Below are 27,752 nucleotides of genomic sequence, written 5' to 3'. Positions count from 1 at the left end.
TACCTTTGGCTATGTGGGGTGGTACCAAGTCTTGTGTGTCAAAGGATGCATTCACACCAGCCCTGTTGAGTCTGCTTTATTTGGGAAGGTGTGAATGCGTAAATCAAACTCTGGTCCACCTGCAAACCCAGATCTCAGTTCGGTTGCAGTGAACTCTGGTGCAGTTCAAAAGCATTATGTGAATACCAAGCGGACCGGACTCCGCTCCAAGAGCAGGAAGCAAACTACAGAGCAGAGCATTCTGGGCAAATACAGCAAAAACAAACACACATCTAGTGCTAGTGGGAGAAATAGCTTATGGTCTTTTGCCAATGACAAAAGAGAAATCCTACAACCACTGAAATCTGATGCTGCTCCATTTTGGTTGCATTTTGTGAAGACAGAAGTTGCGGTCAGTGTCTTGTCCAGAAGTTTTTGTTGTGTTTCCTTCAGTGATTTTTGATGCAGCGCCACCATTGGTGAGGAGGTGAACAGGTGTGTTCGTTGACACATTGCAGTGTGAAAGTGAACCATGATAAATGTTGCAATTTTGGTCTCCAGTAGAACAGAGTCCATCGGACTCTGAGGAGTGAAAACACCATAAGTCAGCATCTCTGTAGAAGGAAGCACAAAGTGCTTCTGGTAGTTTATTTTCTATATATCAACAGGAGCATTATAGTGAAAGCTGCAATGCTCCACTTGTGAAAGTAAATCTGTTGGGATTCTTCTTGGTAACATGCTTAGAAAAAAAGAGAATTTGGTCATAACTCAACATCGCTTTCAACAATATTTTTAAATATAATATTTTCGGACAAATTGAATCTAGGGTCATTTTTAGAGTTTAATTTGCTGTGATAAACGGTGGAAATACGTCACTCTGTGTGACGAACCTCTAGATGTTTTTAAGTGAGTCAGTGAATTATATTAGCTTTAGAGTGTTTTTATTATCTGCTCACAGGAACAAACATCTGATTACAACTGTAGTCCAAGTGGACCCTGTTTGACCCTTTGCTCTGACCTGTGACCCCTGGTTCTGTGGTTCTATTTGTCCTGTCGCTTATGAAACATGAAAGGATAAACTTGGTTCTTTATTTGTTTTATTTTCAGTAAATGAACTCTATATTAATGTCTCAAGACATTAAAAAAAATTTCAATTCAGTATCAGGTCTTTTAGATTTTAACATTCAGAGAAGCACAGCTTAGGAGTGTTTCCTTTCCTGCTGCATCGGAAATACCAGGACCAGAGTCTCTGAAGCTTGATTCAGACAACACACACACGCTGACACGTTCACAAACGCCAAATTGGAGCCCAAACACACAGGCAGCATGCATACAGGCAGCTGTGAACGTGCAGCGGGCCGAAGCTTGTGAGCGTAAACAAATCCTCTCCTGTTGAAGCTGCCTCGCCCACAAACACCACAACACACACATACACCGACTCCCATCCGCTGGGAGTATTGTTGGACTCTTCCTCTGCTGCTGCCCGACAGGCTGTGGCTTGGGAAGAGGAAATGCACTTTTCTGTAGTGCTCCGAGAGAGACAGAAGAGCCTTTGTGTTGGCAGAACAACAGGTCGGCCTCTGGAATGCAACATTGGTCCTTATTTTTAACTATTGTCTTTGACAAGCTGCAAAATATCCAATCCAGACCTCTGGTTTATTATTTTACTAAACTGGGCTTGAGCCTCACAGGATTTCTGTGAGTACCTGATTCTTATTTAAAGGTGATCTACTATGCTTCCTCTAGCAGGATGGGATAGGAGCTTTCCTAAATAATGAAATCTTAGGATCAATCTAAATAATGAGATTATAGTCTGCCTATTTAGAGCTTCTTTCAGATAGAGCTGATTTAGGACCTCTTGTCACTTTGAATCCAAATAAGCTGCTGCTGGCCATGCCCAGCTCAACTTTACACTCACATGTGAAAATGGCTGCAAACAGATGCGCAGTTATACAGCCATACATTTTTGAAAAGCAGAAGTAGAACCTGCTGCACAACCAACAAGAATGCAGCAAGTTTTAGAAGCAATTGAGATGGAAGAATAAAAACATACAAAAAGTTAATTTTCCATAGTAAGTCACTTAAATATAACCCATGAGTCAAATGGTACAAATTTGACTAACCAGCTCTTTCCCAGGTCTGTCAGTTTGCAGCTGTCCATCTGTCCTCACATGGATTCTCTGTGAGATGTTTAAAGCTAGGGATGTCATTTGTGAACCATATGTCTGGTCTAATCTTCTCCAGAACTTCCTCCCTGATCCGTCTGCTGTTCCTTTTGGTTTTCGTTTGGTTTTGGTTTCTGTTTGTTTAATTTTATTCTCTGCCAAACCTTGGGTGCCTTCAGAGGTAAATTTGCACTCAGGTGGACACAATTTAATATTTGATTTTTTAAAAACTGCATCACACTTAAGCACTACTTTGTGATCAAAATGTTTGCGAAAGACTGTATTATTCATGAAAACCTTTATCTCAGCTCTGTGTGTTCACCCCGACGTTTCTCTGAATTGCTGGTTCTGTCGAAGATCCCAGATGTTTTTATGAATTATAAATGTAAAATCTGAGAGTAAACATTTGAATAAACTTATTCAGAGACACCCTGCTGTTCGAGTTTGGCTATTTCTTATGAAATATGACTCCTTAAACATGTTTTTTTTTTGTAAAACAGCCAACTTTGTGAGATTTCTGAGCTCCCATCAGGGAGGAGATGGAAAGTTTTAACCTCTTTTTCTGTCGCTCTTTTCCCCTCCATGATGCTGCAGGCTGAGAGAAGTCCATTAATTGTTTACATACTCCCTCTTTTTGCTCCTCCACTTGTGAGTTAATGTGGCGCATCCCACAGACTGCTCTCCGCTCCTCGCAGGGGGAGGTATGTCCATTTAAAATCCCATAATCAGACACCTACGAGTCAGATGAAAGGCCGTTACTGATGAAATTGTTCCTTGGTCCGAGTTGAGGTGAAACCTTGAGGATTAATGCTGTGTTAGGAAATGGGAAGACCTCATCCCTCTCGATCAGATGCAGAAAGTCGGATTATTTTGTCCGTTTAAAGTTCTTACGTTGCATTGACCTCTTGCAGCTATTCCTTTGATGTTTAAAAATCTTTCAACATGCTTGAATTTCTATTGGGTGTCTTCAAGGTTTGTAAAGTGCATAAAAGTTCTTGATATTCAAACTGCACAGTTTAATAATAAAGTGCAAACCAACATTTGATTTAAAGCCTAAATTTGGAAAACATTTACAGTTGAAATCACATATTTTTACACACTTAATAAAAAGAGATTTTTCTTTTCTAACTGTCTGAAGTTAAATCAGGACTTAAACTTGTCTTCTATTAGGTCAATTAGAATTACAAAAGCTATTTCTGTTTGCTAGAATACATAGACGGAACATTTCTGGTAAAAATATAAAAAGACAAAAAATTTTATAACTTTATTTGTAGATTGTGTTTATTCATTTAATTTGGGCATGAAGACAATTGATCTTAACATGATTAGTTCGAATTGTTTTAATGTAGTGAATCTTTATTATTCCTAATGGCGTAACGAGTTATTGATCAGCGTGATTGAAATAAATATTGGCTTCTATTTCATATGCTAACTAATATTATCAAAATTGGAGATATTTTTGTTAGTGATCTCTTGAACCAGTCTGGTGTGTAGTGTGTGTGTGTGTGTGTGTGTGTGTGTGTGAGAGAGAGAGAGAGACTTTTCAAAACCTTTACCTTGTCCCTGTTGTAGAATATAAAATACTGTCACCAGGCATTAATCACCAGCAATAAGTCAATCAATCACATGATAAATTAAAATGAGTTTGATCATTTCCATTAATTTGTTTTGTTTTTATCTCCAACGTGTGGTGCTAGAAAACTTTGAAAACTGAACTTGATATTAAAGATGCAGCAATCCGATATTAATATCGGTATCAATCTTGGCATTGATAAAAAATTTTAGATTGTATATTGCAACAATTTGCCTGATGCGTACGGGCAGATCTGCTTAGTCTAATTCTATGCTTTGCACTCTGAGCGACGTCATGCTATATTTATTTTACATTTTATGTATCATTCCTAGTTCTACTTTCTGAACAACTTTAAAGAAGCTTTGTTGCAGTTTATTTTTAAATGTTTATCAATGTAGTAAACCTATGTTTTTGTCCGTTTCATTTTCTTTATTATTTATACAATTTGTACAATGGCTGTTATGTTTCTAATCACACTCACTGACTGTACAAATTAAAGTTGTGTTGTTTTTACATGTTTGACAAAGCTTGTGAAACTATTGCTGTACTTAAATGTGCCGTTCTGGTACAGAGTTATAAAATAAATCTATAATTCAGTACATCTATGTCTGTTTAAAAAAAAGAAACATTTTAAGTCAACTCAGTTTTATCATTGATGTTGACTCATACTAGAGCTCAGATGTTTGTGTGTTTAGTCTGAAAAACGTATCAAGATATTATTTCATATCAGTTGACATTGCTAATTGTGAATTTTGATAATTATTGATTAATTAAATTGATAATTAAACTCTTTTATCCACAAATTTCATTCCATGGCGTTGAGTTTTATTTTTAAACAGTTATGAGACTTTCTTGTGAAACCTTAAACTGCTGCTGCACAAGTTACGTAACAGTTGGTTGCTTGGTAACCAAAGTTGAGGGGGAACTTGGAACTGCTTGTTTCTCAGCAGAATGTTGCTAAGTAACTAAAGAGTGAGTGAGTTAGTTGATACCACCAACCTTGCTTAGTTAGCTGTTAGACATTGAGTGGCTAAAACCTTTCCTCTGCCTAAATCCCCCAGAATGCTGTGTGATTCTGGATCGGAATTTAGTTCATATTCTATATTTAATATACTGTCAAAGTACTATCTGTTGATACTGATCACACGTCTGTTGTGATATATATTGTTCTTTATTTATTGCCCTGTCCTTATCTGTAACGATGATAGAAGTGAAAACAGGGAAAAATGCATGAAAATGGGAATTGTGTATGGACCCTGACAGTTTATTTTGAAAAGACAACATAAAACCATTCAGCTTCTGCCCACCCAGAGGTCATTCCTGGACCAAATCCCAGTCACTCTGGAATTCATTAATTGCTCCAAGTCAACAGCATTTCACAGATTTTATCTCCCACATTCACCCTTCCTACCAGTCACGTTTTCTCCATGTCTCAGTTTGAAAGTATTCCCAGTCTCCTCAGGCAACCTCTCACATGTCCACTGAAGCGCTCTATTTGGTTATTTTTAGGAAGTTCCCCTCCCAACCCTCTCCCAGGGCTCAGATGGTCCAGTCCAGGCCAGAGGAAGGGGAGTGGTAGGGAAAAGGGGAAAATCTTCAACAATGATTTCATTAACATGATGCCCAACATGAGCAGCGCAACTGGAATGTACCGTTTCTGACATCTCTGGATTTATTTCCCCATTCGGATTTAACGTCTTATAAACTTTGACTTTTGTTTGTATTGGACATGGAAACCTGTTGAATTTCCTTCAGAAAGACAATGTTGATCAAAAGTGAGTATGTGAATGATGCAAGGACATAAAATCCTTCATTATGTTGCTTCATTGATGGCAATTAACAATTAATTACTGCTTGACAGTCCTCATTAAGGAGACGATTGGCTGTAATGAGTAACTGATTGAGCTTTAAAGGGTTGATTTAAATTAAAAAACTTATGATGTAAGTAAGACTCTTGAATTGGTACTTGTGGCATAACGTGGCTTTTGATTCATGAGACACAAGAATGTGAGGAACGTTATTGTGTGAAGGTTGTAGGCCTAGAAATACGAAGGCTGCAGCTTTGAACTCTGCTGGAATAAAAGGTTTTTTTATGGGCAGTGAGAGTGTAGGATTCAGGCTGAATGTGTGTGGGTTTCTTTAAAATGCTAATTTTAAGAAGACTTTGTTTTGTATTTGTAGATGATTTTAAATCCAGTGGTTGGAATCTTTTTCATTGGGGGAATCTTTAGGTCAGCTTTTTGCTTCATGAGTTGCTGTAAATATCTGAAATGATTGAAATAATACTAGCTGCACTTCCGTTACAAATGTGTGCAAAACTTTGTCAATATTCCAGTCAAAACAATCACAATCATGCAACTGCTGTGTCGTCATTAAATAAGAAACGCAATTAAAATCACATGTGAATACGTTTGTTCACGTGATAAGTCATTAAAGAAAATGACCTGCCGTGAATCTCCAACTACTTCCTGTTGTCATCGTCTTCTTCGTAGTTAGTGGCAACATCCGGTTGTTGACCTTGTGACTCGTGGTTTATTTGGCAGTTTTGCTGTGTTTCCATTAAGCAAATTTATGTTTGAAATGTCAAATTTCGTAATTATATGTTCATTGGAAATGCCGGTTCTGGAGCACATTGGCGTTTTAAAATGGAATGTTTATTATGATGGCCAATGTTGTGGAAGTTTACCTTCCATAAAAAACAGGTACAGTGGACCTCCAGTATTCACAGGAATTACCAATCTCAGGTAGGATTGTTGTGATAAATAATTAATTATTTAGTCTCATGATAAATTAAAATACGCTTTTCAAAATCATTCCCAGTTGCATGCTTGTTTGTTTTTGTCTTTTTCTTTCTATCAAAGAAACTGGATAACAAAAAGTCATCGAGTTACTCCTCCGCTCTTGTTTCCTTAGAACGGGCTCGACATGTAATATGAAAGTTAGGGAGCGTGGTAAAACAGTTCACTCTGAAAAAGCTCTAAAAGTCAAAACTGACTAGGCTGAAAATCATTCATTTTCTAGGAATGATTTTGTGCAGAAAATGTCATAAACATGTTTTGTATAGCCTGTCCTAACCTGTTCAAGAAAGTATAATAGGTCACCTTTAAATCAGTCATGAACAATAAAGACTGGATGAAAGCTTTTCAGTGAAGACATATTAGGGCCTTTTATAGAGAGTTATAACAGTAAAAAAAATTTCCTATCTACAGTAAAATCTAAATTACCCTGTGGATTTATAAAGTTTCCTGAAACAAGGTCCAGCAAGTCGTCTCAGAAAAAATATTGCCTCATCCATCTTCAAAGTTAAATTAATCATAATTCATTTAAAAGTATTGTCAGACCAACAGAGGACTTTTTTTCACCTTAATAGTTAATGAGCAACAAGCTATTCTATTAAAAAGCACATGCAGTTCATTAAACACCCAGATGAAGAGCTGACGTTTTAGGTACATTATCATCATAACAGATGGTCCAAAGAAAGTATCAATCAATCAATCAAATTTTATTTGTATATCACATTTCAGCAGCAAGACATTTCAAAGTGCTTTACATCATTACAAACACAGAAACACAATGCAATATAGAATCAATAATCAAAACAAAGCATTAAGTCAAGTTCCATCCATAAATTTGTAATTGATTACATTTCAAATACAATTCTAAGTAGTTATTACTTGGAAGTATCTGAGAGGAAAATACAGCCTAATAAATCCTGGCATATACCCTGCAAACCATAAAATGTTTTGTCACGATGAAGAGGCGTCCCTGGATGTTTCAGGTTTTATCACAGCCAAAGGAAAACAAATATTTATTGGTTATCCAGCTTAGCAGAAGCTAAGCAGAAGTTAAGCTTTATAATTTTCTGCTACTCAAAGAAAATGAAACTAATTAGTGAGAAAGACTGAGGTCCAATAAGGACAGAATAATCACTTATGTAAATGACAAATCATTAGCATACAACGGCTTAGAAAATGAATAACTCTCCATTTTCTGCATAGTTTAGTTTTTTATTGCTTACATAATGGAAACTATTATATACAAAGGTCAAAAATGTTCCAAGTCTTGGTTTGTATCACATACAGAGACACTGTTGTTGTAATTTTTATGTCCTTATTGTAAAAACACAAGTTAGGAATGGTCCAATTTCAAGATGGAAGCACATACTTAGTATGGTGGAGGACCCATGTTGCTGTGGGCCTGTTTTTCTTCTATATGATGGACAGCAGTGATGTCCTAACAGGTGTTGCTAACTAAATTCTGGCTGAAGCCGGTAAAACAGAGTCACTTTCCACAGTGAAATGTCTCCAGTACTGACTAGGGCTGAAAGGCCGCTCAGTAAGGAAGAAGCCACAACTCCAAAAGAAAGATGAAAAGTCAGATTGCAGTTTACAAGTGCACACCGTGGAATTTTACCACAGTGAAAGTGTTTGGCCATAATAATCATCAATAATCAACACAGTACCACAGACATCACAGTCTGCCACCCCAGACTGTGATGTCTGGGGGTGGCAGCATCATGAGGGTCGGTTTTGCCTAATCATTGCAAAAATACCAAATCACCAAACGTATTTTTTAGTTTCTAGTGCAAATATTTTAGTACACTTGAAATAACAACAATGACCAAACTCTCTGAGGATTTTCCAGCTTCTTTGCTTAGAAATGGCTAATTTTAGTCAAATGAAGGATTGATTGTAGATCGAGCATTGACTGCCCTTATCAAAGGGAAGTGTAAGATTTTTAGACTTGGTTGCAATAATAGTGAAGGCAGAAGTTCATTCATTCAGGTGATCCAGATGTTACACCAAACTCAGCTTTTAAGATCACCAGTAGAGAGAAACAATCATTTAACACCTGAGAACAAAAATCAGTTAAAATTAACAATTAAATCAAGGAAATTTAATCTTGATATACTTTAGCTTTGCTTTGACTTCTGATACCTTTATTCAGTAGCTGCTTTCTAGATTGTCTGATATGTTTCTATAAAAAGCCGCTGCTATCCCTCCAAATAGTTTCTCAGTAACTGGAGTACGTTTATCCAAACTAAGGGAAGTTGTCTTTCTTCTGGCGCACAGGTTCAGGACTGACAGTGTTGTTAGCAACAGAGGGCAACAGTGTTCAGGAATGACTATGAGCTAATCTGGCGAAACCCGCCAGCTGAGGGAGAGGTGAGAAGAACGTGTGTGGGTTCTGTAATGAAACAAAATCAAAACTAGGCCTGAAACAATTAATCAATTATTCAAATAATCGTCAACTAATTTGGTAATTGAATACTCGTTAACTAAATTATACAAACTCTAAAACATGCCAATTGCTGAAAAAACAACAGACAGAGCAGTAATTGAGACACAACTGTACAACAAACAGGAAAACCACTAGCAGTAGCAGCAATCCCTTCTCTGCTTTTAAGACAAATTTATTTAATCCATAATGTTTGCTTTATTAAAGTTTCAGGATTTACACTCACACATGTATTGATGTTTGAAAACTTTTCGATAGGAAATATGAAAGCAAAAGTTGAACAAATATTTAGAAGTGTCTTCAGATTTGGTTGAACTGTCATCTTGAAGCATTTAGAAAAAGTTACTTTGTTGGTCAGATCGTAGAAATGAGCAGTAATGTTGCGTTCCCATTATTTTAATGACTTAAATACAGCTAATAAAGGCTTGCTGCGATCGAGTTCATAGGTTTTGAATGGAATGATGAACAGAAAACATTTTTGCTGTGATTTTCTGTGAAGTTTTCTTTGCACCTTCCCATACTCCAGCTTTATTTATTGAGGTTGAGGTTTACAGTGAAGAATGTCCGAGCTGGTGTTAATATGTTTCCAGTCTTTTGTAGTCATGCTTTTCTTTAGGTTAGAGTTTAATTGTTTCACTCTGAGGTAATTAATTACAGCGAGGGACGCGACCATTTGGCACATCATTTAAATAACAGTCAATATTCTACATAACCTCCTGTAGCTCCTCTTTTCTTTCAAAGAAGCTTTCATTAACCTTCCGTAAAACTTGACCCAGACGGGGATTTTTTTTAAATCCTTGTTTGTTTTCTCTATGTAATGAACACAACATCCTTTCTGATCTAGTCTCAGTTATCTAAGAAAATCTTAAGCTTGTTTGAAAGCATTACAGTTTTATCTGTAACAAGTGGATGATTTTTATTTTTATCCTGTCTTGGTGACTCACGGAGTTCAGTACCTCACCCTCTCATCTGTCGTGACTCATTATAACAACTTCAGTTCCAGACAGACTGGACTAAAATAGTACATTCATAGAAACCGTTTAAAAGGAGGAGGAAAACCTTGTTTGGTGCTTCAGGAACGAAACATCTCTGGGATTGGGCCTATGGAGCTCAGAACATGTCCAGTTTAGGACATGCAGTCATTGCACCTCAGACTGTTGTTAAATATGCCAGATTTATTGATTTTCTCCCTAACAGCAAAACATCATTAAAAGCTAAGCACTACAGAGAGTGCAAGACAGAAAATAGTTTCTTTTTCTTATTATTTACACTTTGTGTGTAATATTTTTGATGACTGTATAAGATTGTGTTTGAATGTTTTAAATTGAACACATGATCAGATGTTTACATTTTAAATGTTCTATTCTATCTTTTATTAGCTATTACTATGGATATTATTAAAAAAACATCAATCTGTTTACATTCCTATAAAATAGAGCACTTTTTTCAAATACGAACCATTTTGTATGTGGTCACACTGCAAAACCACCAATTCCTGTAGGATTTTGTGTTTTTGCAGTGTGACCACATACAAAATGGTTTGTATGTGGATACAAAACGGTTTGTTTGCAGGTGCAAAATAAAAGCAGGAGGAGAGGAAATGGAAACAGGTCTAAATACCTTCCATATAGTTTTGCAATTTATAAACTTGAATTATTTTTAAGACTTTAAATTTAATATAGAGATGTACCGATCCGATATTAATATCCTTATCTGTCTGAATATCGAAAGAAATTGTAGATTGGGTGTTTGTGACTGTTCAGATCTATAGATCTGTTCAGTCTAATTCTATGCTTCGTGCTCTGAGCGATGTCATAGTTTATTATTTTACATTACATTTAGGGTTCCTAATTGCATTTTCTGAACCATGTGAAAGAAGGTTTATTGCAGATTATTTTTACATGTTTGACCAAGGTAGTAAATCTACCTTTTTGCCAAATTAAAGTTGTGTTGTTTTTACATATTTGACCAAGCTTGTGAAGCTAATGGTGTCTTTAATAGTGTTGTACTGGTGAGGCATTATCAAATAAATCTGTAATTCAGTACATTCATGTCTGTTTAAGTAAAGAAACATTTTAAGTTGTGGAAAGTGTTAAATAGATTTTAGATTTTATATATAGTCAGATAAACTTGGTTCTCCTAAAATAAAGTGCATAAATTGAGGTCAATCATTAAAAATAAGGATTTCTAGCTTAAACACGACACATCTTATTTCTAGCCATGGTATTATAGTATGAGTCATATAATTTGTCATTTTCTTTTATTTACAAGCTGCTTCTTTAACTATCTTGGTTTACTCCCAGTGAGGCTGCACTGCAAAAACACAAATATTACCAGGTTTTTTTTTTTAGTTTCCTGTGCAAATATCTTAGTGCACTTGAAATAAGACAAAACTAATTTACCAAGAGCTTTTCAGCAAGATATAGGAGCCTGTTTTAAGTTAAGCACTTTGTATTGCCTTGTTGCTGAAAATGTGCTATAAAAACGCCCCATTGCGCACGTAACCCCGCCGCCCGCCATTTCTGTTTCCACACACATGGCGTTCAGCTTCCTGCTGCGGCCGGGCGGAGCCGTCCTTATCGGGCGGCCATATCTCTTATCTGGGATCCAGAGGGACTGAATCACAACTTCCTCAGAGACAAAGTTGTTTGAAAGGGGGAAGAGGCTTGGTAGATACCATCGCTTACATAAACGCGGAGCAGAGAGTGTTGAGGTTTTTCACCAAACTGAGGAGAAACGGCCATTGTTGTTTCTGACGGTCTTGAATGTTGTGTTCGTCACTAATTGGGTCAGACGTGGATTAGGGATATTTCTAAATCCAGAAACTTGCTCCTCATTACCTGCCTGGTTCTCAGGGAATATTTGTGTCCTTTTTTAATCCATTGTTTGTTAATTATTTCACTGAAATGAGTTTCTACCTACAGAGACTTGTTTTATTATTCAAAGTTGTTTCTTTCCTAGGGCTTAAATTCTAATAAATCACGGGAGACTCGTCTGGCTGCTCTGATGTTGTGGCTAAGACCTGGTTAGCCAATACACAGTTATTAAATGGGCTGATTTAATTAAAATTTGAACATAAGTCTTTTAAATCTTCAGGGATAAACAGACTTGGGACTAAGTGTTCAAAAGTTTAATTTGCTAACCTAGAAAATGTGGAAGTAAATAGAAGATCATCTCAGGTTTTGTACAGTTTGCACAGAAATCAATCACTTCCAAAGTCCTTGATATTGAAACAGTACAGTTTTGTAATACAGTTCAATCTAATGTTTGATTAAAAGTCTAAAGTTGGAAAGTATAATTTATAGTTTAAACCAGATATTTAAAGATAATAAAAAGACAAGCATTTGTTTTTCTCACTGACTTTTAAATCAGACCAAACTTCTCTTACCAAATTTATGTCTATTTGCTAAATGCCAGAAGTGAGAACATTTTTTAGACATTTCTTTGTAAATACATCTTTGTGAAGTTATATTTTGGTGTCAGTTTTAGGATAAGGAAAAATTTATTTTTTTAACACATCAGCATCAAATTATTATCAGCAGCAAGACTTTGAAAAGACGGTGTAAACAACTGAGTCTGTTTCAAAGAAAGAACCACAAACTGAGCTGGTTACGTCAGATCTCGATAACTGGAGGCTTTTTCCCCATTAAAATGACTTCATTGTAACTTTTTTAAATTCCTGTAAAATTGTGTTACAGTAGGACTATATTTCTTTATATTCACATCATTTTTGTAGCCTGGAATGGGCCTGATATTATGATACATGGCTCACAGAAGGCATGATAGAAGCCATTTTTAAAAGTATCTAATGTTTTTTGTCATTTCCGTTTTCTTTTTTTAAAAATGGTTTAAAAAAATCGATTAAAACGGGTTCTGATATTTGAAAGATCTGAGATTTTATTTTTAAGTCATATTGCCCAGCCAAACTCAAGAGTTTGAGGAACAAATTTGTAACACGGAAAATGCTGGTTTTCTCTGCTAAGAACTAATATCTACTGTATTTTATGCTGTCTGAATATGAAAAACAAGAACTGCCCTTGGCTTTTTCCTCTCTTTGAACAGCAGGTTTAATATTTCAGGGAGAGCAACAAATAGATTAAAAGACCTGGAAAAAACCTCCTGAGCACTTAAAGCTAACAGGGGAATATCTTTTCTGTTTAAACTTTTCCGTTCTTCAGGTGTCGACCTTTTTATCCTCTGTCCTCATTAGAGGATGGTTGTTAGTTGTATTTCCATATGGTGCATTTGTTTTGTGTGAAGAAAAGTAGAATTGGTTTTGGTTGTTCTTCTCATTCAGAAACAGCTAACTTTGAGTCAACTTATTTACGATGTGTTCACAAAATAATAAACAAGATTTTATTATTTTATATCTTAGAATTAAATGTAGTTTTGTGAAAAGGGAAGAAAGGCTATTTTTCAGGTTTTAACTAAAATTGACCTGAATATTAATGAAAAAGTGAAACATTCTAACTATGAGTTTACTAAACTCATAGTCATGAGAATAATAAATAATAAAGTTTTAGCTTCACATGGTTCAAATTCTGCAATAAATAAAATTTATTATGCACCTTTTGCTGTTTAATTATTAATTGGTTAGTGCAAAAATTACTCAAGTAATCTACAAATGATCAATGATTCACTAAAGGATTGCTATGTTGTTACATTTTAGGCAATAAAATCTTTATTTTCTAATTTAAAAAGGTAATTTAATTATTCCTTTTAATGTATTTCTAATATTGTATAAAAAAGGCTTAACAGTTAAATGAAAAATCTACAGACTCTGCCAGTTTTCTTCCCAAATAATTGATTAATCATCCTAATATTTGATAGAATTACCCATTTATTAAAATAAAATTTGCAGCCTTAATAACCACATAATCAGTCTCAGGTAGGAGACTCCGTTTTACCTCTCAGCAGGTATCACAGTGTCTTCTTTTAAGGGGTAGATAAATATTCAGTTACTTTGTCTCCATTCTAAATACCAACAACAAACATCCAGCAGACTGATTGAGAGCAAATATTTAGTTCAGCCTCTAATTAATCTATTTGCTTTGTGTTCGCAGAGATTGAAGCCAAGGAGGCCTGTGATTGGCTGCGAGCCGCTGGCTTCCCTCAGTATGTTCAGTTATTTAAAGGTAAATCTGGACCTGTGTTAACGTGAGGGTACTATTCAGTTTTCCACTCAGGTGACCTTTTGCTGTTGTTTGTATGTCAGACTGCAGGTTCCCCATCGATACTGAGGCTGCGAAAGAGGATCACAGCTTCCTGGATAAAGATTCTCTCGATTCACTATGCAGGTAAAAAAAAAATCTATTTATTTTATAAGATTTCCTGTTTTTATTGGTCTGACAATTTAAGAGTGTATTCACACCAGCCATTTTTATTCCAATTTGATCAAACTCCAGTCTGTGGTTGGCGACAACCATGGACTGAATACTTTGTGCAGCTCATCCAGTAAGCCATTATTCTTCTGCTGCTTGCAGGCGGCTGATGACCTTAAATAAGTGCATGGAAATCAAGCTGGAACTTTGGAGATCCAAACACAGGGTGAGTGTTGGAAGCAAAACTGAAACCTAGAGGAAGAAAGCAGCTAAAATATGTTTTTTATGCTAGAAGCAAAGAATGAGCCGTCTCTCTTTCTACAGGGAGAAGTCTGGGAAGAGGAGGACTATTGCGCCATCAGCCCGAACTGGACCTATGACAAGAGAACCCAACAGTGGCGGCGCATGAACTCCTCCGAGGAGACGCCCGATGACCATCAGGAAGTCTGCTCTGTCCTCAGCTCCAGCCTCACAGACAGCGAGCGCCACGACGCTCACAAGGAACTGGTCTCAACGAGCCGGAGCTCCTCCTGCAGCTCCTCTGCCAACAGAACGCCATCGCTGGACACGTCCTACAGCGGACCTCCATCCCCCAACGGAGGATCGTCCACTGTAAGTCTGGAAGCAGAGGTGTGCTTCAGAGAAAAACCACCAAGGAAGAAGTGCACCACTCTGCTGAGGAAGATGGAGAAGCTGAGGCTGAGGGGGGCAGCAGGCGGCCATCTTGGGACCCGCCATGACGTCAGTGGGCCAGTTCTGGTCCGACACAGAGAGAGGATGTACAGGCAGCTTCGCACGTCAAAGTGAGACAATGATTTCTGAAGGGAACCTGAACTGGAGTCAGAACTGTTGAAGACTTGTCCTTCCTCCCTGTCTCCAGTCTGCAGGTCCAGTCCAGCAGCCTCTCATCTTCATCGCCCTCATCTTCTCACACCATAAGCAGCGGAAGCAGCAGCACCAGCCAATCAGAAAATAGCAGCACCGTCAGCACGCCCAGCCCCGTCACTCGGGTCAGAGCCAATTGCAAACGCTCCAACAGCGGAGCTGGGATGCAAAGTGACCAGAACCAGACGGATACCGAGGTCAGATCCATTATGGTTTTATTTTTTTATTAAAATGTTTAGGACCACCTACAGCCAACAGGATGTTTTCTGCTATTTATTTAATAATATATAATTATTTATCTATTTGCATTGCCTTCGAGAGCCACAACGACAAGATGGACGTTGACTTTTGAATACTCTAACTACCTCTGTTGAATTGTAGGATAAATATCAGTGGTTTACTGTAGAATTTACTGCTAATCTAGCAAAATTAGCTTAGCTAAAAAAGGTTTTATCTGCAAGCTAATACTGACATGTAGCTTATGTGTATTTTACTACATGTACTTACTCTGCCAGAACTTCATTCATGTGGAGGGTTTGTAGGTCTAGTACAAATCTGTTGAAACATTGATTGTATGCATGCATGAATTTCACATTGGTCAAGAGTATAAGTATACTTTTTTTTGTTGGTCTTGAAGCCATGGTAAATCTATGCTTTGCGCTGCGCCTGCCTACTAAAAGGGTGGTTTACTGGAGTAGATCCCTCCCGGTTCAGACTTGTGCGAACTGCTGTATGTCTAAAGGAATTTTACATCTAAAACCAGCCCGTCACAATTCTTTAAAACAACCACAACTTCCTGTTAAGAATTAAACATGGCACCAGGAGATTCATTTGATTCACAACCCTTCTGAATTCTCTTATGGACCCTCTCAGGTCTTCAAGAACCAGGTCAACAACAATAACAACAGCAGCCATGAGAGACTGATCTTCCAGGTCCCCCATGGACACAAACCAGGGACTTTCCCCACCTCCCTCGCCCACAAACACATCCTCTCCCCAATCATCGACAGCAACTCTGTCAACTGGCGGACTGGCAGTTTCCATGGTTACAGGGCGCAGAATGGGAGCAGACAGGGCACATCGTCTCTAGTTGGTGGAGAGCAAAGTCCGGCGTCTTGGTCGACGTCCTCGGGACGTACCGGCGCGCTGGATCACCGGCTCAGTGTCTATGACAACGTGCCTCATGACGCACAGCTGTCTGAGGGGGAAGGTGGTGGAAGCGGAAGTGATGCGGAGAGAATCAGTGAGGAATCAGAGGTGGGTCTCGAAGTTTCAAAAAGTTGAAATTCAAAAAATAATTATGGATAACTTTGAATTATGAGACATTTTGAAGGATTTTGTCAGCCATGATGGAATAGTCTAAAGACGTTTTGATGGTGGGCATATGGAACATTCAAAGTCTGTGTGGAGATGCGTTAAGGGCCATGGAGGCTCATTTTGAGCATCTATCGTGGCGTGATTTGAACCATTTGGAGTGTTTTGCGCTTTCAACGGAAAACAACGACTAGAGCTGACCCGTTTGACGCGCCCTCGACGCGCCTCCACGTAGACTTTGAATGTAAACCGGATGTGCGAAACACTAGGTCTAGAGCAAAATGTCAAGCATCTGCAATCAAAGTGCACATGCATTGAACTTGAAGCATTTTTGATGCATGTGATGCATTTGGTGTGAACGCACCATTAGTACGAAAAATCTGCTCAGTCATGAAAGAACTAGAGACTCTGGAATCCCAGATTCATTGGTTGCTATGGTTATTCCTGCCTTTTCTTGAGGGCAGAGGCAGGGAACGCACAAAACAAGTACAAATGATTTTCGCATGTTTTCCTTGTTAAATGAACAGAAACCAGTTTGCTTTTCCTTTTGGAGTCGATTGAAGAAAAATGAAAAGATATTATGTCTGTTCTCAGCAATAAGAACAGGATTGAGGTCAGTCTTCATTTGAAAACACTTGCTGTGCTTAGTCAAGTTTTAATACAGGACTTAAAAGTGGATTGGGAGCACATAAGTAGATTTTAATTTAAAAGTGTTAGGTCTAAATTATCTAAACACAGACACAAAGAAAAGACAAGAGTCAGAGTTTGGTTTTACCTGCAGGGAGAGCACAGTTGAAACCCAGTTACAGATTTCTGTCTATGCTCTGAAGCTTCAACTGAGTCTTGCCCTGCTTTTATTAGAATTAGAAACTCCCTAGTTACATGACAGTGTGCAGCCCTGAAGGGAGGGGGAGCAGAAAACAGCTGCACACTCACATGAACACAACTCATTCATACAATCTTCAAAAGCATATTTCATAAGATAAGACTATAGGTTTGCAGTTCCTCTGGACAATTAACGCCGGAATGTCTCGTTCATGGTCTCCTCCTTTTTCACTCCTCAGCAGGCCGCTTCCAGAGTTTCTGCAAACACTTCAAAACACTCAAAGCACCTCAAGACACTCAAAGCACATTATTAAAATGTAAATGCAAAGGTAAATAAAATGGATGATATTATAAAATAAAGGTAAAGCAAATAAATGATAATTAACTATAAAATCCTTCCAACAAAAAGTTACAATTTTGTCCTAGTTTATTTAATTTATTCTTGAACTGTGGGCGGGGCACATTCGCACAAAATCAGTCCAAGAGCCACAAATGGGCCCTGGGACCCCACCTTGAGCACCCCTGAATTGAAATGCGAGAGAACCATTTCCTGAAAGAATTCCCAGCCCCCAGATTGGGCCGTACAAATCAATTCTGATGCTTTGCTACCAAAAGCTAAGCTGTACAGTTACAGTAAAGTTGCTGATATTTAACATGTTATAGTCGTGTTAAACTTGCTTACTTTTGACAATAAAATATATTCAGAGCAACAAATCCAACAAGAAGCAGCAGATTTGAGTGATTTTTAAAGAAAAAATAAAGTATTATTTAAAAAAAAAAGACTTTGTTAGATTATTTCCCCTTTCCCATTTCTAATAACAAGAACTTTCAGTTTAGGAGAGTTATTTTTGTATAAACACATGATATTTGACATTTTTTGGACCATATAATGGCATACCAACAAACTAATTACCCAAAGGACTCTCTGTTAGGTCTTTGTCATAAACTTTGAAAGCTGAGCTTCCTCTCAGTTGGAGATCTGGGGTAAATTTTCTGTGCAGCTGATAAATATGAGATCCGCTCTCCATCCTGATCTGGAACGAATGAAGTGAAGCGAGGAGATACTTTTCCACCCTTTAGCTCTCCTGCTGCGTTTTTAAAGAAACCCCTTAAATGAAACTCTACACTAACTGCAGTAATTCAATCATGGATATTGACTCAGCTAAATTTCACTCCTTATGGAGTTGGGAGCTTTTTTTTCCTGACAACTTTCATCAATCTCTTCAAATGGGTTTCTGAATTATGAAAGAGGACGCTTGGAAGGATGCTTGATAAAAATTTGGCAGCAGTGGGAGGAGAGCGGTTATGACATATTACTGAGGTTATCAGGATATTCCTTTTATTTCCCCCAAGCACATTGATGGGAGATAAGTCAAACCTGCTTTTTCTCACAGGTGAGTCCGCTGCTGGCAGATGAAGATGTTTTCTCTGCTCTTGACGGCGTTCTGGAGCGAATCAGCGACCTCCAACAGCTTGTCGTCTCCTGGTCGGAAAACATCTCGGAGGACGATTGTCAGAGAGGTTCCTCCTCTTCCTCACATGACTCACCAGCCCACGGATCCCCTTGCCCCGCCTCCCCCAGCCACATCCACCTGGAGGTGCAGCATCCAGAGGAGGAAGAAGAAGAGGAAGAGGACTGCTCTGAGAAAGGAACTGATGTGTTGGAGATGAGTGGATCACCACAACCCAAGAGGAGGTGAGTATAATCTGAAAAAATCCATCTGGATTTACTGAAAAATCACTTCCAGGAAACTTTAGTATCTATAGAATCATAATTAAGCTGTTATTCAAATAATTGTCAACTCATTTAGTAATCGATTAATCGTTAACTGGAGTATACAGACTCTAAAAAAAACTTATTTGCTTCATTAATTTTGAAATTAATTCTTCAGTAACTGAAGAATTAATGAGATTCTTCAAATCTCTGTGTGGAGTCAATGCAGCAATGAAGCCAGAATTGTATGTGGCTAAATGCAGATTAAATGATCTTCAGTACAAACATATTGTCAGTTCTGGTTCTTTCCCTTCTTTGTTCGTCTCAAGGCCAGTTGATTGACTTCACACTCAGGTTCTCTGTTTTTATTCTAACAAGAGAGACAATCAGGTTGGTGGTTAACATCAGTTCAGCTTCTGGTCTTTTGCATTAAATAAAAGACAATAAATGAACCCAAACAAACTGCAGAGCACTGGTTCCTAATGAACAGAAAGGCACCAGAAAACTACAAAACTGTAGTTTTACGCAGCCTTGAGAAACATACCTTAGTTTTTATTTTAAGTTTTAAGAAATCTTGCTGTTTTTATTAATACCTATATTAATAAAATAAAATTTAAATAAAATAAACTTAACATCTATAATTATAGACATGAAGTTTGTCAAAAATATTTATTCTTGAAATTCATTTGGTCATATACAGCAGTCGTCCCCAACCCTCGGGCCGCGGACCGCTATCGGTCGTTTTTTGTGGCCCATCTGTATCTTATTTTGAAGGGATGTGTAAACGTTACCATAGCGACCAGAGTCAGAGAGCATTAGGGCTTAGGGCAGTGGTCGAGGCGAGATGAGAGGAGTAGAGCTTGTGAGTTTTAGGTCTGGTTCACACGGCAGGATTTAAGGATTGTCTGCCGATTTTCCAAACTTCGGTGACCACAGAGCCGATAAAAGTACAACAGGTTCGGTCGGTTAGTGTGTCCAGCCACACGGCAGGAGCAACACATCACACAAGAACCGATTCCACTCACAAACATCCTGATTCCAGAAGAAAATTATATGACCAATTTTAGATCGGAGCGGTCCCTACGTTCTACGTAACACACCACACAGGCAGGATGATCGGTTATGATTATCACAAGCGACAATCTTAGAACTCGGAACGTTCTAAGATTGTCATAAGGGGAAAATCGGCACAAAACAATTGAAAATTGTGTCATGTGACACGCCCCTCCCCCACTGCCCTCACCCCCGGCCGCAGTAAATTTGCCAACCCTTGACCGGTCCACGGTGATAAAAAGGTTGGGGACCACTGATATACAGGGTCTCATGTGTAATTTTGACATGTTTGGTACATGTTTTTTTTTTTTACATTAATTCCATATACAATTAATGTTGTGCATTTCAGTTGTGTTTAATTTTACAACTATTAATTCAAATTCAAAAATACTTTATTAATCCCAAAGGGAAATTAAATGTTGTAACTCATTTATTTAGATTCTTCAGAGAGTTATTGAAGGTGATGGCTGTTGGCAGGAAAGATCTCCTGCAGCCAGAAGCCTGAACTGTTCCTAACTGGTCTGAGAGCCATGCTGTGTCTCCCACAGGGTGAGCCGGTCCAGGCAGCAGAACCGAGCCTCCCTGACCTCCGGACAGGGTCTGGAGATCCTGTCCGCCTCCCAGATCCTTTGGCTCCAGAAGCTGTCTCTGCTCAAACTCACTGCACTGATGGACAAATATTCCCCGTCCAGCAAGCAGGGATGGAGCTGGTAAGGCCCGATAAGGTGGGGTGGGGCATTTCATGCATGGAAAAACAAATGGGTAGGGGGGTGGAGTTGGCAGGTTGGTGTTTGAGACCCACAGCTGTGTGGAGAAACTTCTTCAAGCAAACAACTGTCTGAAGGAAGGCAGGTGGGCGGGTGGAGGGTAAATATTTCAGGCAGACAGTCATTCATTATTCATAACTCAGGTGCCGGGGTTGGAATAAAACCCAGAACATCAAGAAGAAGAAGAAACTGCTTTCCATGTGCCTGAGCTGGAGCTGTTCTGATTCATGAAATTTTGCAAGTGGCAGCTGTGAGAAATGTTTTATTTCACACCTGGCAGGTGGAGGGGGCAGCTGATTGAAATTCTGAGGCGAGTGCAACTCAGGGGAGAGAAAAATATCGACAAGAGTCAAACAAATGACAAAGAGTTCAAAGAGGAACACAACAAGTACAGGAACCAAAATAGGAACCAATTTTACTATTGAAGAACAAACTTGGAGATGTCGGTTTGTCCAACTTTACACATTTAGCTAAAGGGGCAGTATTATGTGTTATCCAGGCACACTGTGCCATTTTAAGCATTATCAAGTAATTATGTTACCATCAGTTGTTTTACAAATGCTGTATATATCAAATATGACTTAAAATAAATTTATTTCCTGATGTAATGTCTTAAAATGGGGCCTTTCTCTTTCTTTTTGAAACTCCGCCGTCAGGAAGTCATCACAACATGGTTCCTCTATTAAGCCTTTAACAATGTTTTTACGAGCATTTCACTGTGAAATAGCTCCTACAATGAGCTCAGCAGATATGCTGTTTCATCAGGTGTTTGCTAATTACTGCTGACTAGTCTGAAGGAGCAGGGGAGGGCTGTTCTGTGACACAGAAGTTTATAAGCTTGGGAACTGCTGCTCCAAAAACAGGAGCTGCTTCTTGAAGGGGGGTAGGCATAGGGTAGGTCTTCCTAGGAGTTTTGTCCAGCTGAATGGTTGCCATGGACATTACAGGATTTCTCAAACATGCATGTAAGAATCAATGCAACACTACATGTATGTTTTTGATGAGGGAATAACATTACATCATGATGTAACCCTCAAAAATAGTCCATTTTACATAATACTGCCCCTTTAAAGCATGTCAACTATTTTTATTTATTTTTTGTGGCTCCCAACTGCAGTTCAAGACTGATACAACTTTGTCCTGTCCAACACAGGTGGTTGATTCAGATGGACTTTCTAGTTGTAAGTAGGGTAAAATTATTATGGGCATAATTTTTTCACAATGGAAAAAGTTAAATCCAACACAAAGCTTGGTCTTTTTATAACCAATCCATGGACTTTTACTGACTCCTAAAATTTCCTCTTTAACAGGAAATTTAGCTGCTTTTTATAGACACATTATTGGGCCGAGAATGTTTCAAACTAGGAATGGGCAATTATCTTACTGTTCACTATTGTAAGTTTTGTTTTTATTTGTGATAACTCTGCCTGCTAGTTTGGTTTAGCAGTGATAGGAATAGTCATTGCTTTTCTGTTTTGAATAAATGCCTTTAAATATTATGAAATATTTTAATTTGAGAATTGATGCTACAGGAAGCCATTGGAAATGTTACAGAAGATGTTAAAATCTCAACGTTGTGTGTCTATGGAGAACTAAAGCCACTGATGTTCAGCTGTGTAGCATTCGCACGTTATTGTGTGGATGCTGCTGTTGTATGAAACAGCAGTACTGAATTACTCTCTGCCCAGCGGTGTTCTGTATTTTATCGTTATGTTGTGGGTGGTGTTTTGAGCGACAGCTGCTGTCCATCCATCAGTCAGTCTTGCTTTGGCAGCACCTGCGCCAATGCTAGAGAAGTAAAAACCTTACTCAACTTTCCACAGTGGGTACCACCCACAAATCCATGCAAAAGACCCTCATCCTCATGCAGCACTACACGGCAAAGCGAATGAAAAGCAGGACGGTTGAAGCCTGACAGCCTTTGTGTTGCTCTTTACCTCCAACTGCTGCTGCTTTCACTCCACAACTTTATGGTTTCTTTGTTTTTTACCATCTCATTGTTTCACATTTGCAATTCAGACCTTTCTCACGTTCAAGTCTAGAAACCTAACCTGAGTTTTGAGTCACGGCGTGTTACTTTTGGAGATCTTTAGCCTACTTCATGCTGTCCGACATGTTATGTTTAAGGGATTTCTTGGCTGTACAGATCCTTCAGGAATCAGTCTAGTAGTGGTGAGTGAAACTGAACTTGGCTCCACAAAACTGTTAAATCACAGTTTGAGTCATGATTTTTGCACATGATTCCAGGTTGATTTTGATCTTTTTTTCCCTCTTTGTAAAACCATAAAACCATAATTTGAAAACTGCTTTCTGTATTTAAAATTGTACACTTAAGTGTGTCAAAAGAGCAAAAAGTAATATTTCGCGGCACTGTATAATGTCAAGTCGGGTGTCTTTCCTACAATAATGTAGGCCACAACTTAACGTTTTCAATTTATTTTTTGCAGTATTCTCATTTACTGATTAACTTTATTTTGGGTTTTCCTCAGCTTTTATTCATAAAAATAAACAGAAATGAACAAATTATGTACATATGATGAAAGCACAGAATGGCAAAGAGATAAAGGATGAAACATTAGGGAGAGAAATTCATGTTTATTTTAATAAAGAGCTTCCAGAGCTCACATCACTTCTCCTCCCTGTTTATTCTGCACTAAGGTGACAATTTGTGGATTTAATGAGATTTGTGTTTTGCCTCCTACACAATAAAGACAAATTCATTCTTATTAATATTAAATAAACATCCAGAAACTCTACATGTTTGCCTTGCAGAACACTTGTGTAAACACACAACCTGCTTGCTTTATGGTTTAGAAGAAAATCAATTAGATTTTTGCGCAGAGTGTTACGCTCAATGAGATAAAGCTCAATGTGGGAAAGAGCATTTAAACAGAAACTCCTCCTGAAATTACTCCTCATAGATATTCGTCTTTAATTTTCAGGATCAGACGTGTGTTTGGAAGGAGATGGAGGAAAAAGGCAGGAAAATAAAAATGATTTGGCTCCTTTACATCACTTCTGTTTTATATTGTCAACTTTAATGGACAATAAGGCTTTTAGAGAAATCATGTCCTCTAAAGAAGACATTAAGGAACAATCTATTGAGCAAAACAGCAGATTTTTACAGGTACAACGAAGTAAAACCTATTTTTCCTCACATAAGATTTGAACACTTTATTCCTCTGTCTCAAAATGAATTACATGAAAATGTTCCAACATCTCCATTCTTATAGTGTGAGAAACCGAAATTGTGATAAAAAAAATCATTACATGTAGCAAAAGAATTTTCTTAATAAATTAACCAGCCAATAAGTCTAAATTTAAATGTGAATTATATGTGAAAAAAAACATAGAGGATTTTTATGAAACTGTAAATATGTGGATTATAATGCTTTTTTATAGACATTAGCCTAGCTTAGTTAGCATGGAGATTGGAAATTGCAGGTATCTAAAAAAGCTATCTAAAAAATGTAAAAGTTACAACAATCAGCTGTCATAGTTCTGCATATTTATGCTGAGACTTAAAAAATGGGATAGAAGACAAATTTAAGCAATTAGAATATGATGTTTTAATAGGTTTTAGCCAAGATAAGCTAATTTCTTGCTAGTTAGCATGCTATCTATGTTAAACCTAACAAAGTCTTGGCAGTTTATTGCCAAATATTTATTTATTTTGGGAAATAAACTCTATGATCACATTCAGTACACTCACACATAATATCAAACCCCTGCTGTTGTTCATATAAGCCAAGCACAGACTGAAAACAGAGACAAAGAAAGATTTTGTTCATGTTTTTCAACTTTCCTCCTGGATAAGCTTCAAAGAAAATTTAAGCATTTTGAATCTTTTGGGGGGGAAAAAGTAACTAAATAGTTTCCCATTGTCAATTTAATTTAATCCATTTTATCCACCATGTAGATATAGAAAGGAAACATAGACTAAGTTATAAAACTACAGCAGACTCTACATATTCACAAGTGACAACAGCTGCGCCACGAATAGCTGGAAACTGCTAACTGACCTAACGGATTTCAGTTTTAATTTATAATATTTACATTATCTTGATCTTACAAGATTGCAAAAATGAAAAGGTTTTTCATAATCCCACAAAGCATTATTGACATTTTTGATGATTTCTAGAACTTTTATCTATTTGAATCTGTAGAAAAATAACCAAAAGACATGGAAGATATTTAGTAAACAAGCATTCTCCCTTTGTTTACTTAAAGACAGGAAGTTAAGTTAATTGCATTTTTTTATATCAACAAACAGAAGATTTATGGGTGTACTTCTAATTTTTGGACTTAAATTAAATGACAGTTGAATCTAAAAGTAATTAAAGTGGAAAATGAAAACATTAATAATAAAGTGTCCCTTCAGCACTCTTTAGCTTAATGTTCCTGCAAAAAAGGAGGGAGGCGGGGGGAATCTCAATGGTTGAACAATCTATTCAAGTGTTATCATTTCAGCATAATCACCGATCCCAAAGTGAGAACTTAATGATTAAAAATTCAGCAATTAACTGCTGATTGGAACAAAGCGTGGCACTCTAAGGCACTTTTCCTCGGAATAGCTCATTTGTTTCCGAGAGCCACTCTTGGATGTCATAGAAGAACCGGAGGGAGTAGAAAGGAGACGGTGCTTCGGAGAAAGAGCTGACAACAGAAGAAATCTTTCGTTTCTTTTGTGCTGTTTTAACAAATCATATTGGTGTGTTTTTGATTAATAATTTAGGAAGCCTTGGGGAATACTCACCAGCGAAAATGTGGACCGGATCTGCTCAAATCCATGAAGTCATTCAGAAATCCTAGTCTCTTTGATAAATGTCCATGTTTTTCCTCCAGTGCTGATTAGAGCGACACACACGTGTCAGCGATCAGTGGGGAGTTATGTAACCAAAAAAATGTTTACTTTGGCTTTTCCTTCAAAAGGAAATGGATCCAACAGGCTGCCAAGCCGAGGTTTTTTCTTTTCCTCTTGACTTAAAGAGATTACAAATTCCCAGATCATTTTCCAAACAGCTTCTCAGTCCCCATTAATTTCCATAACTTTTCCCTGTGCACATGTACCCACTGTTGGATTGCTTCCTCATTCACATCTGAGGATTACAGGGTCTAATGGGGCCTCCGGATTTTGCAGGACTGTTCCCAAAACTCCGACGAAGACCAAGGCGACAGCAGAGGTGAAAGGTCGGCAGGTGTTCGGGGTTCCTCTGCTCGTCAGTGTCCAGCAGACAGGAGAACCACTTCCTCCCTGCATCCTCAGAGCACTGGTCTACCTGAGGACCGAGTGTTTGGACCAGGTAAACGCTGAAGATGAGTTTAGATCACCAGTAAACAGTTTCAACAAGGCTTTGAGTTCTATTGTTTTAGCAAAACATCTTCAATTATTTTCGCACTGCTTTGTCAGAACAAAGAATGGAGAACTGCGCCAAATCCAGTGGTGGGCACCGCTAACCTCAAAGCACAAATCATAAAACTCAGTTTGGCTGAAGCAACACACCAACACAAACAGCTGGTGCGAAAGCAATTCAATTCAAATTACATCTAATGAAAGACTACAACCCTTGAGCATCAGTTTAATTCTGACATAATATACGCATTTCAATATTTTTAAATATTTTATTTATGTGTATAACTTGTTCTCCACTGTCTGTTTTTTTGTTCCTGTATGTTTCTTGAAATAATCAACTAATTTAGTAATTAGTTAATTACCTCAAAAAAGGGCAATTACTAAAAGAACAGTAATTAAGCCAAAAATATACAAAAAATATTTACATTACTCATTTAAGATAGAACAAAAACCTTTGTCTGTAAATATGTTCCACCTAAAACTCAAGTGGCCTACTTTCAGCTTCACCTGGTTCAAATTCTGCAAAACAAATAAATAAATAAATGTTCCAATTAAGTACATTTTGCTTTCCAATTATTAATTGATTAATTCAAAAATGATCAGCAGATTAGCTCTACTATGAACTGATAAGTCATTTAGAAAGGGCTGAACTTAGAAGTATTTTTTAGCTATAGAAGCAAGCATTTACTTTGATCAAGCATTCACTGAAGGAAATGCTGTTACTTTTAAGACCATGAAATGTTTATTTTCTTATTTTAAAAAGGGAATTAGATTTATTTGCATATTGTAATATATTTCTAATGTATAAAAAAGGGTTACAGGACAACTGTGCTAATTATTTTATCCAATTAGTCATCAGAATAATTGATAGATTAATCAATGACAAAAGTAATCATTAGTTGAAGCTCGAGGAGCAAAGGAAACTGAGTCTTCAACCCCTTCAAAATAAGAGCATCAGTATAAACATCTAACAACTTGAATTAACATTAGATAACTGAAACTTCAACACAGATGTTGAACTTTATTCAATGAAAGTTTGCAAAACAGCCAAGTAATTAACACTTTAGAATTTATTTGGAAGAATTAATTTAGGGGAAGCTAAGTACCCGAAATGTGTTCAAAGTTATCAAAAGCACGAAATGAAAAATTAGTGATTTAATGGAAGTGTGCAAATGAAAACAGTAACATTCTTGTTGTTTTCCCAATGTTTTGTTTCTGTCAGTTGGGTCTTTTCCGGAAGCCTGGGGTGAAGTCTCGTATCCAGTACCTGCGTGAAATGATTGAGTCGGATCCAGACGGATTTTCGTTCAAGGGTCAGTCAGCCTTTGACGTTGCCGACATGGTGAAGCAGTACTTCAGAGACCTACCTGAACCCATATTCACCAGCAAACTCTGTGAAACCTTCCTCCACATTTACCAATGTGAGCAAAAATGTTTTTAACTTGACTTTTTGATTATTTTGGATATTGTTTAGCATGAGAACCAAATGTTTTATTTATCTAGGTCACAAGAAAATAAGGTCCAGTTTTTGAAAAACAGGTGATAGGCTGTGAAGCAGGATTAAA

At 37.6% G+C, this 27,752-nt stretch overlaps 1 protein-coding gene across 2 annotated transcripts in view; it reads left to right on the top strand.

Annotated features, from left to right (window-relative positions):
• The window catches only part of LOC114153531 (rho GTPase-activating protein 7), an 82,328-nt gene that overhangs the window by 45,231 nt on the left and 9,345 nt on the right, over window positions 1-27,752 (top strand). The window contains exons 1-11 of one of the 2 annotated variants that reach the window (XM_028032143.1): window positions 5,311-5,492; window positions 14,019-14,090; window positions 14,171-14,252; window positions 14,439-14,502; window positions 14,601-15,079; window positions 15,157-15,358; window positions 16,035-16,418; window positions 18,695-18,996; window positions 20,616-20,777; window positions 25,975-26,137; window positions 27,410-27,608. In XM_028032143.1, coding sequence (XP_027887944.1) covers window positions 5,480-5,492; window positions 14,019-14,090; window positions 14,171-14,252; window positions 14,439-14,502; window positions 14,601-15,079; window positions 15,157-15,358; window positions 16,035-16,418; window positions 18,695-18,996; window positions 20,616-20,777; window positions 25,975-26,137; window positions 27,410-27,608 — 2,122 coding nt within the window. In that variant the 5' untranslated portion in view covers window positions 5,311-5,479. Of the gene's footprint in view, window positions 1-5,310; window positions 5,493-14,018; window positions 14,091-14,170; window positions 14,253-14,438; window positions 14,503-14,600; window positions 15,080-15,156; window positions 15,359-16,034; window positions 16,419-18,694; window positions 18,997-20,615; window positions 20,778-25,974; window positions 26,138-27,409; window positions 27,609-27,752 lie in introns of those variants that run through there. The other variant, XM_028032142.1, reaches the window with a different exon arrangement.

The sequence above is a fragment of the Xiphophorus couchianus genome, chromosome 11 (assembly GCF_001444195.1).
Source record: "Xiphophorus couchianus chromosome 11, X_couchianus-1.0, whole genome shotgun sequence".
Classification (NCBI taxonomy): domain Eukaryota; kingdom Metazoa; phylum Chordata; class Actinopteri; order Cyprinodontiformes; family Poeciliidae; genus Xiphophorus; species Xiphophorus couchianus.
Note: the sequence above shows the minus strand (reverse complement) of the source record. Positions and strands in the feature narration are given on the sequence as shown.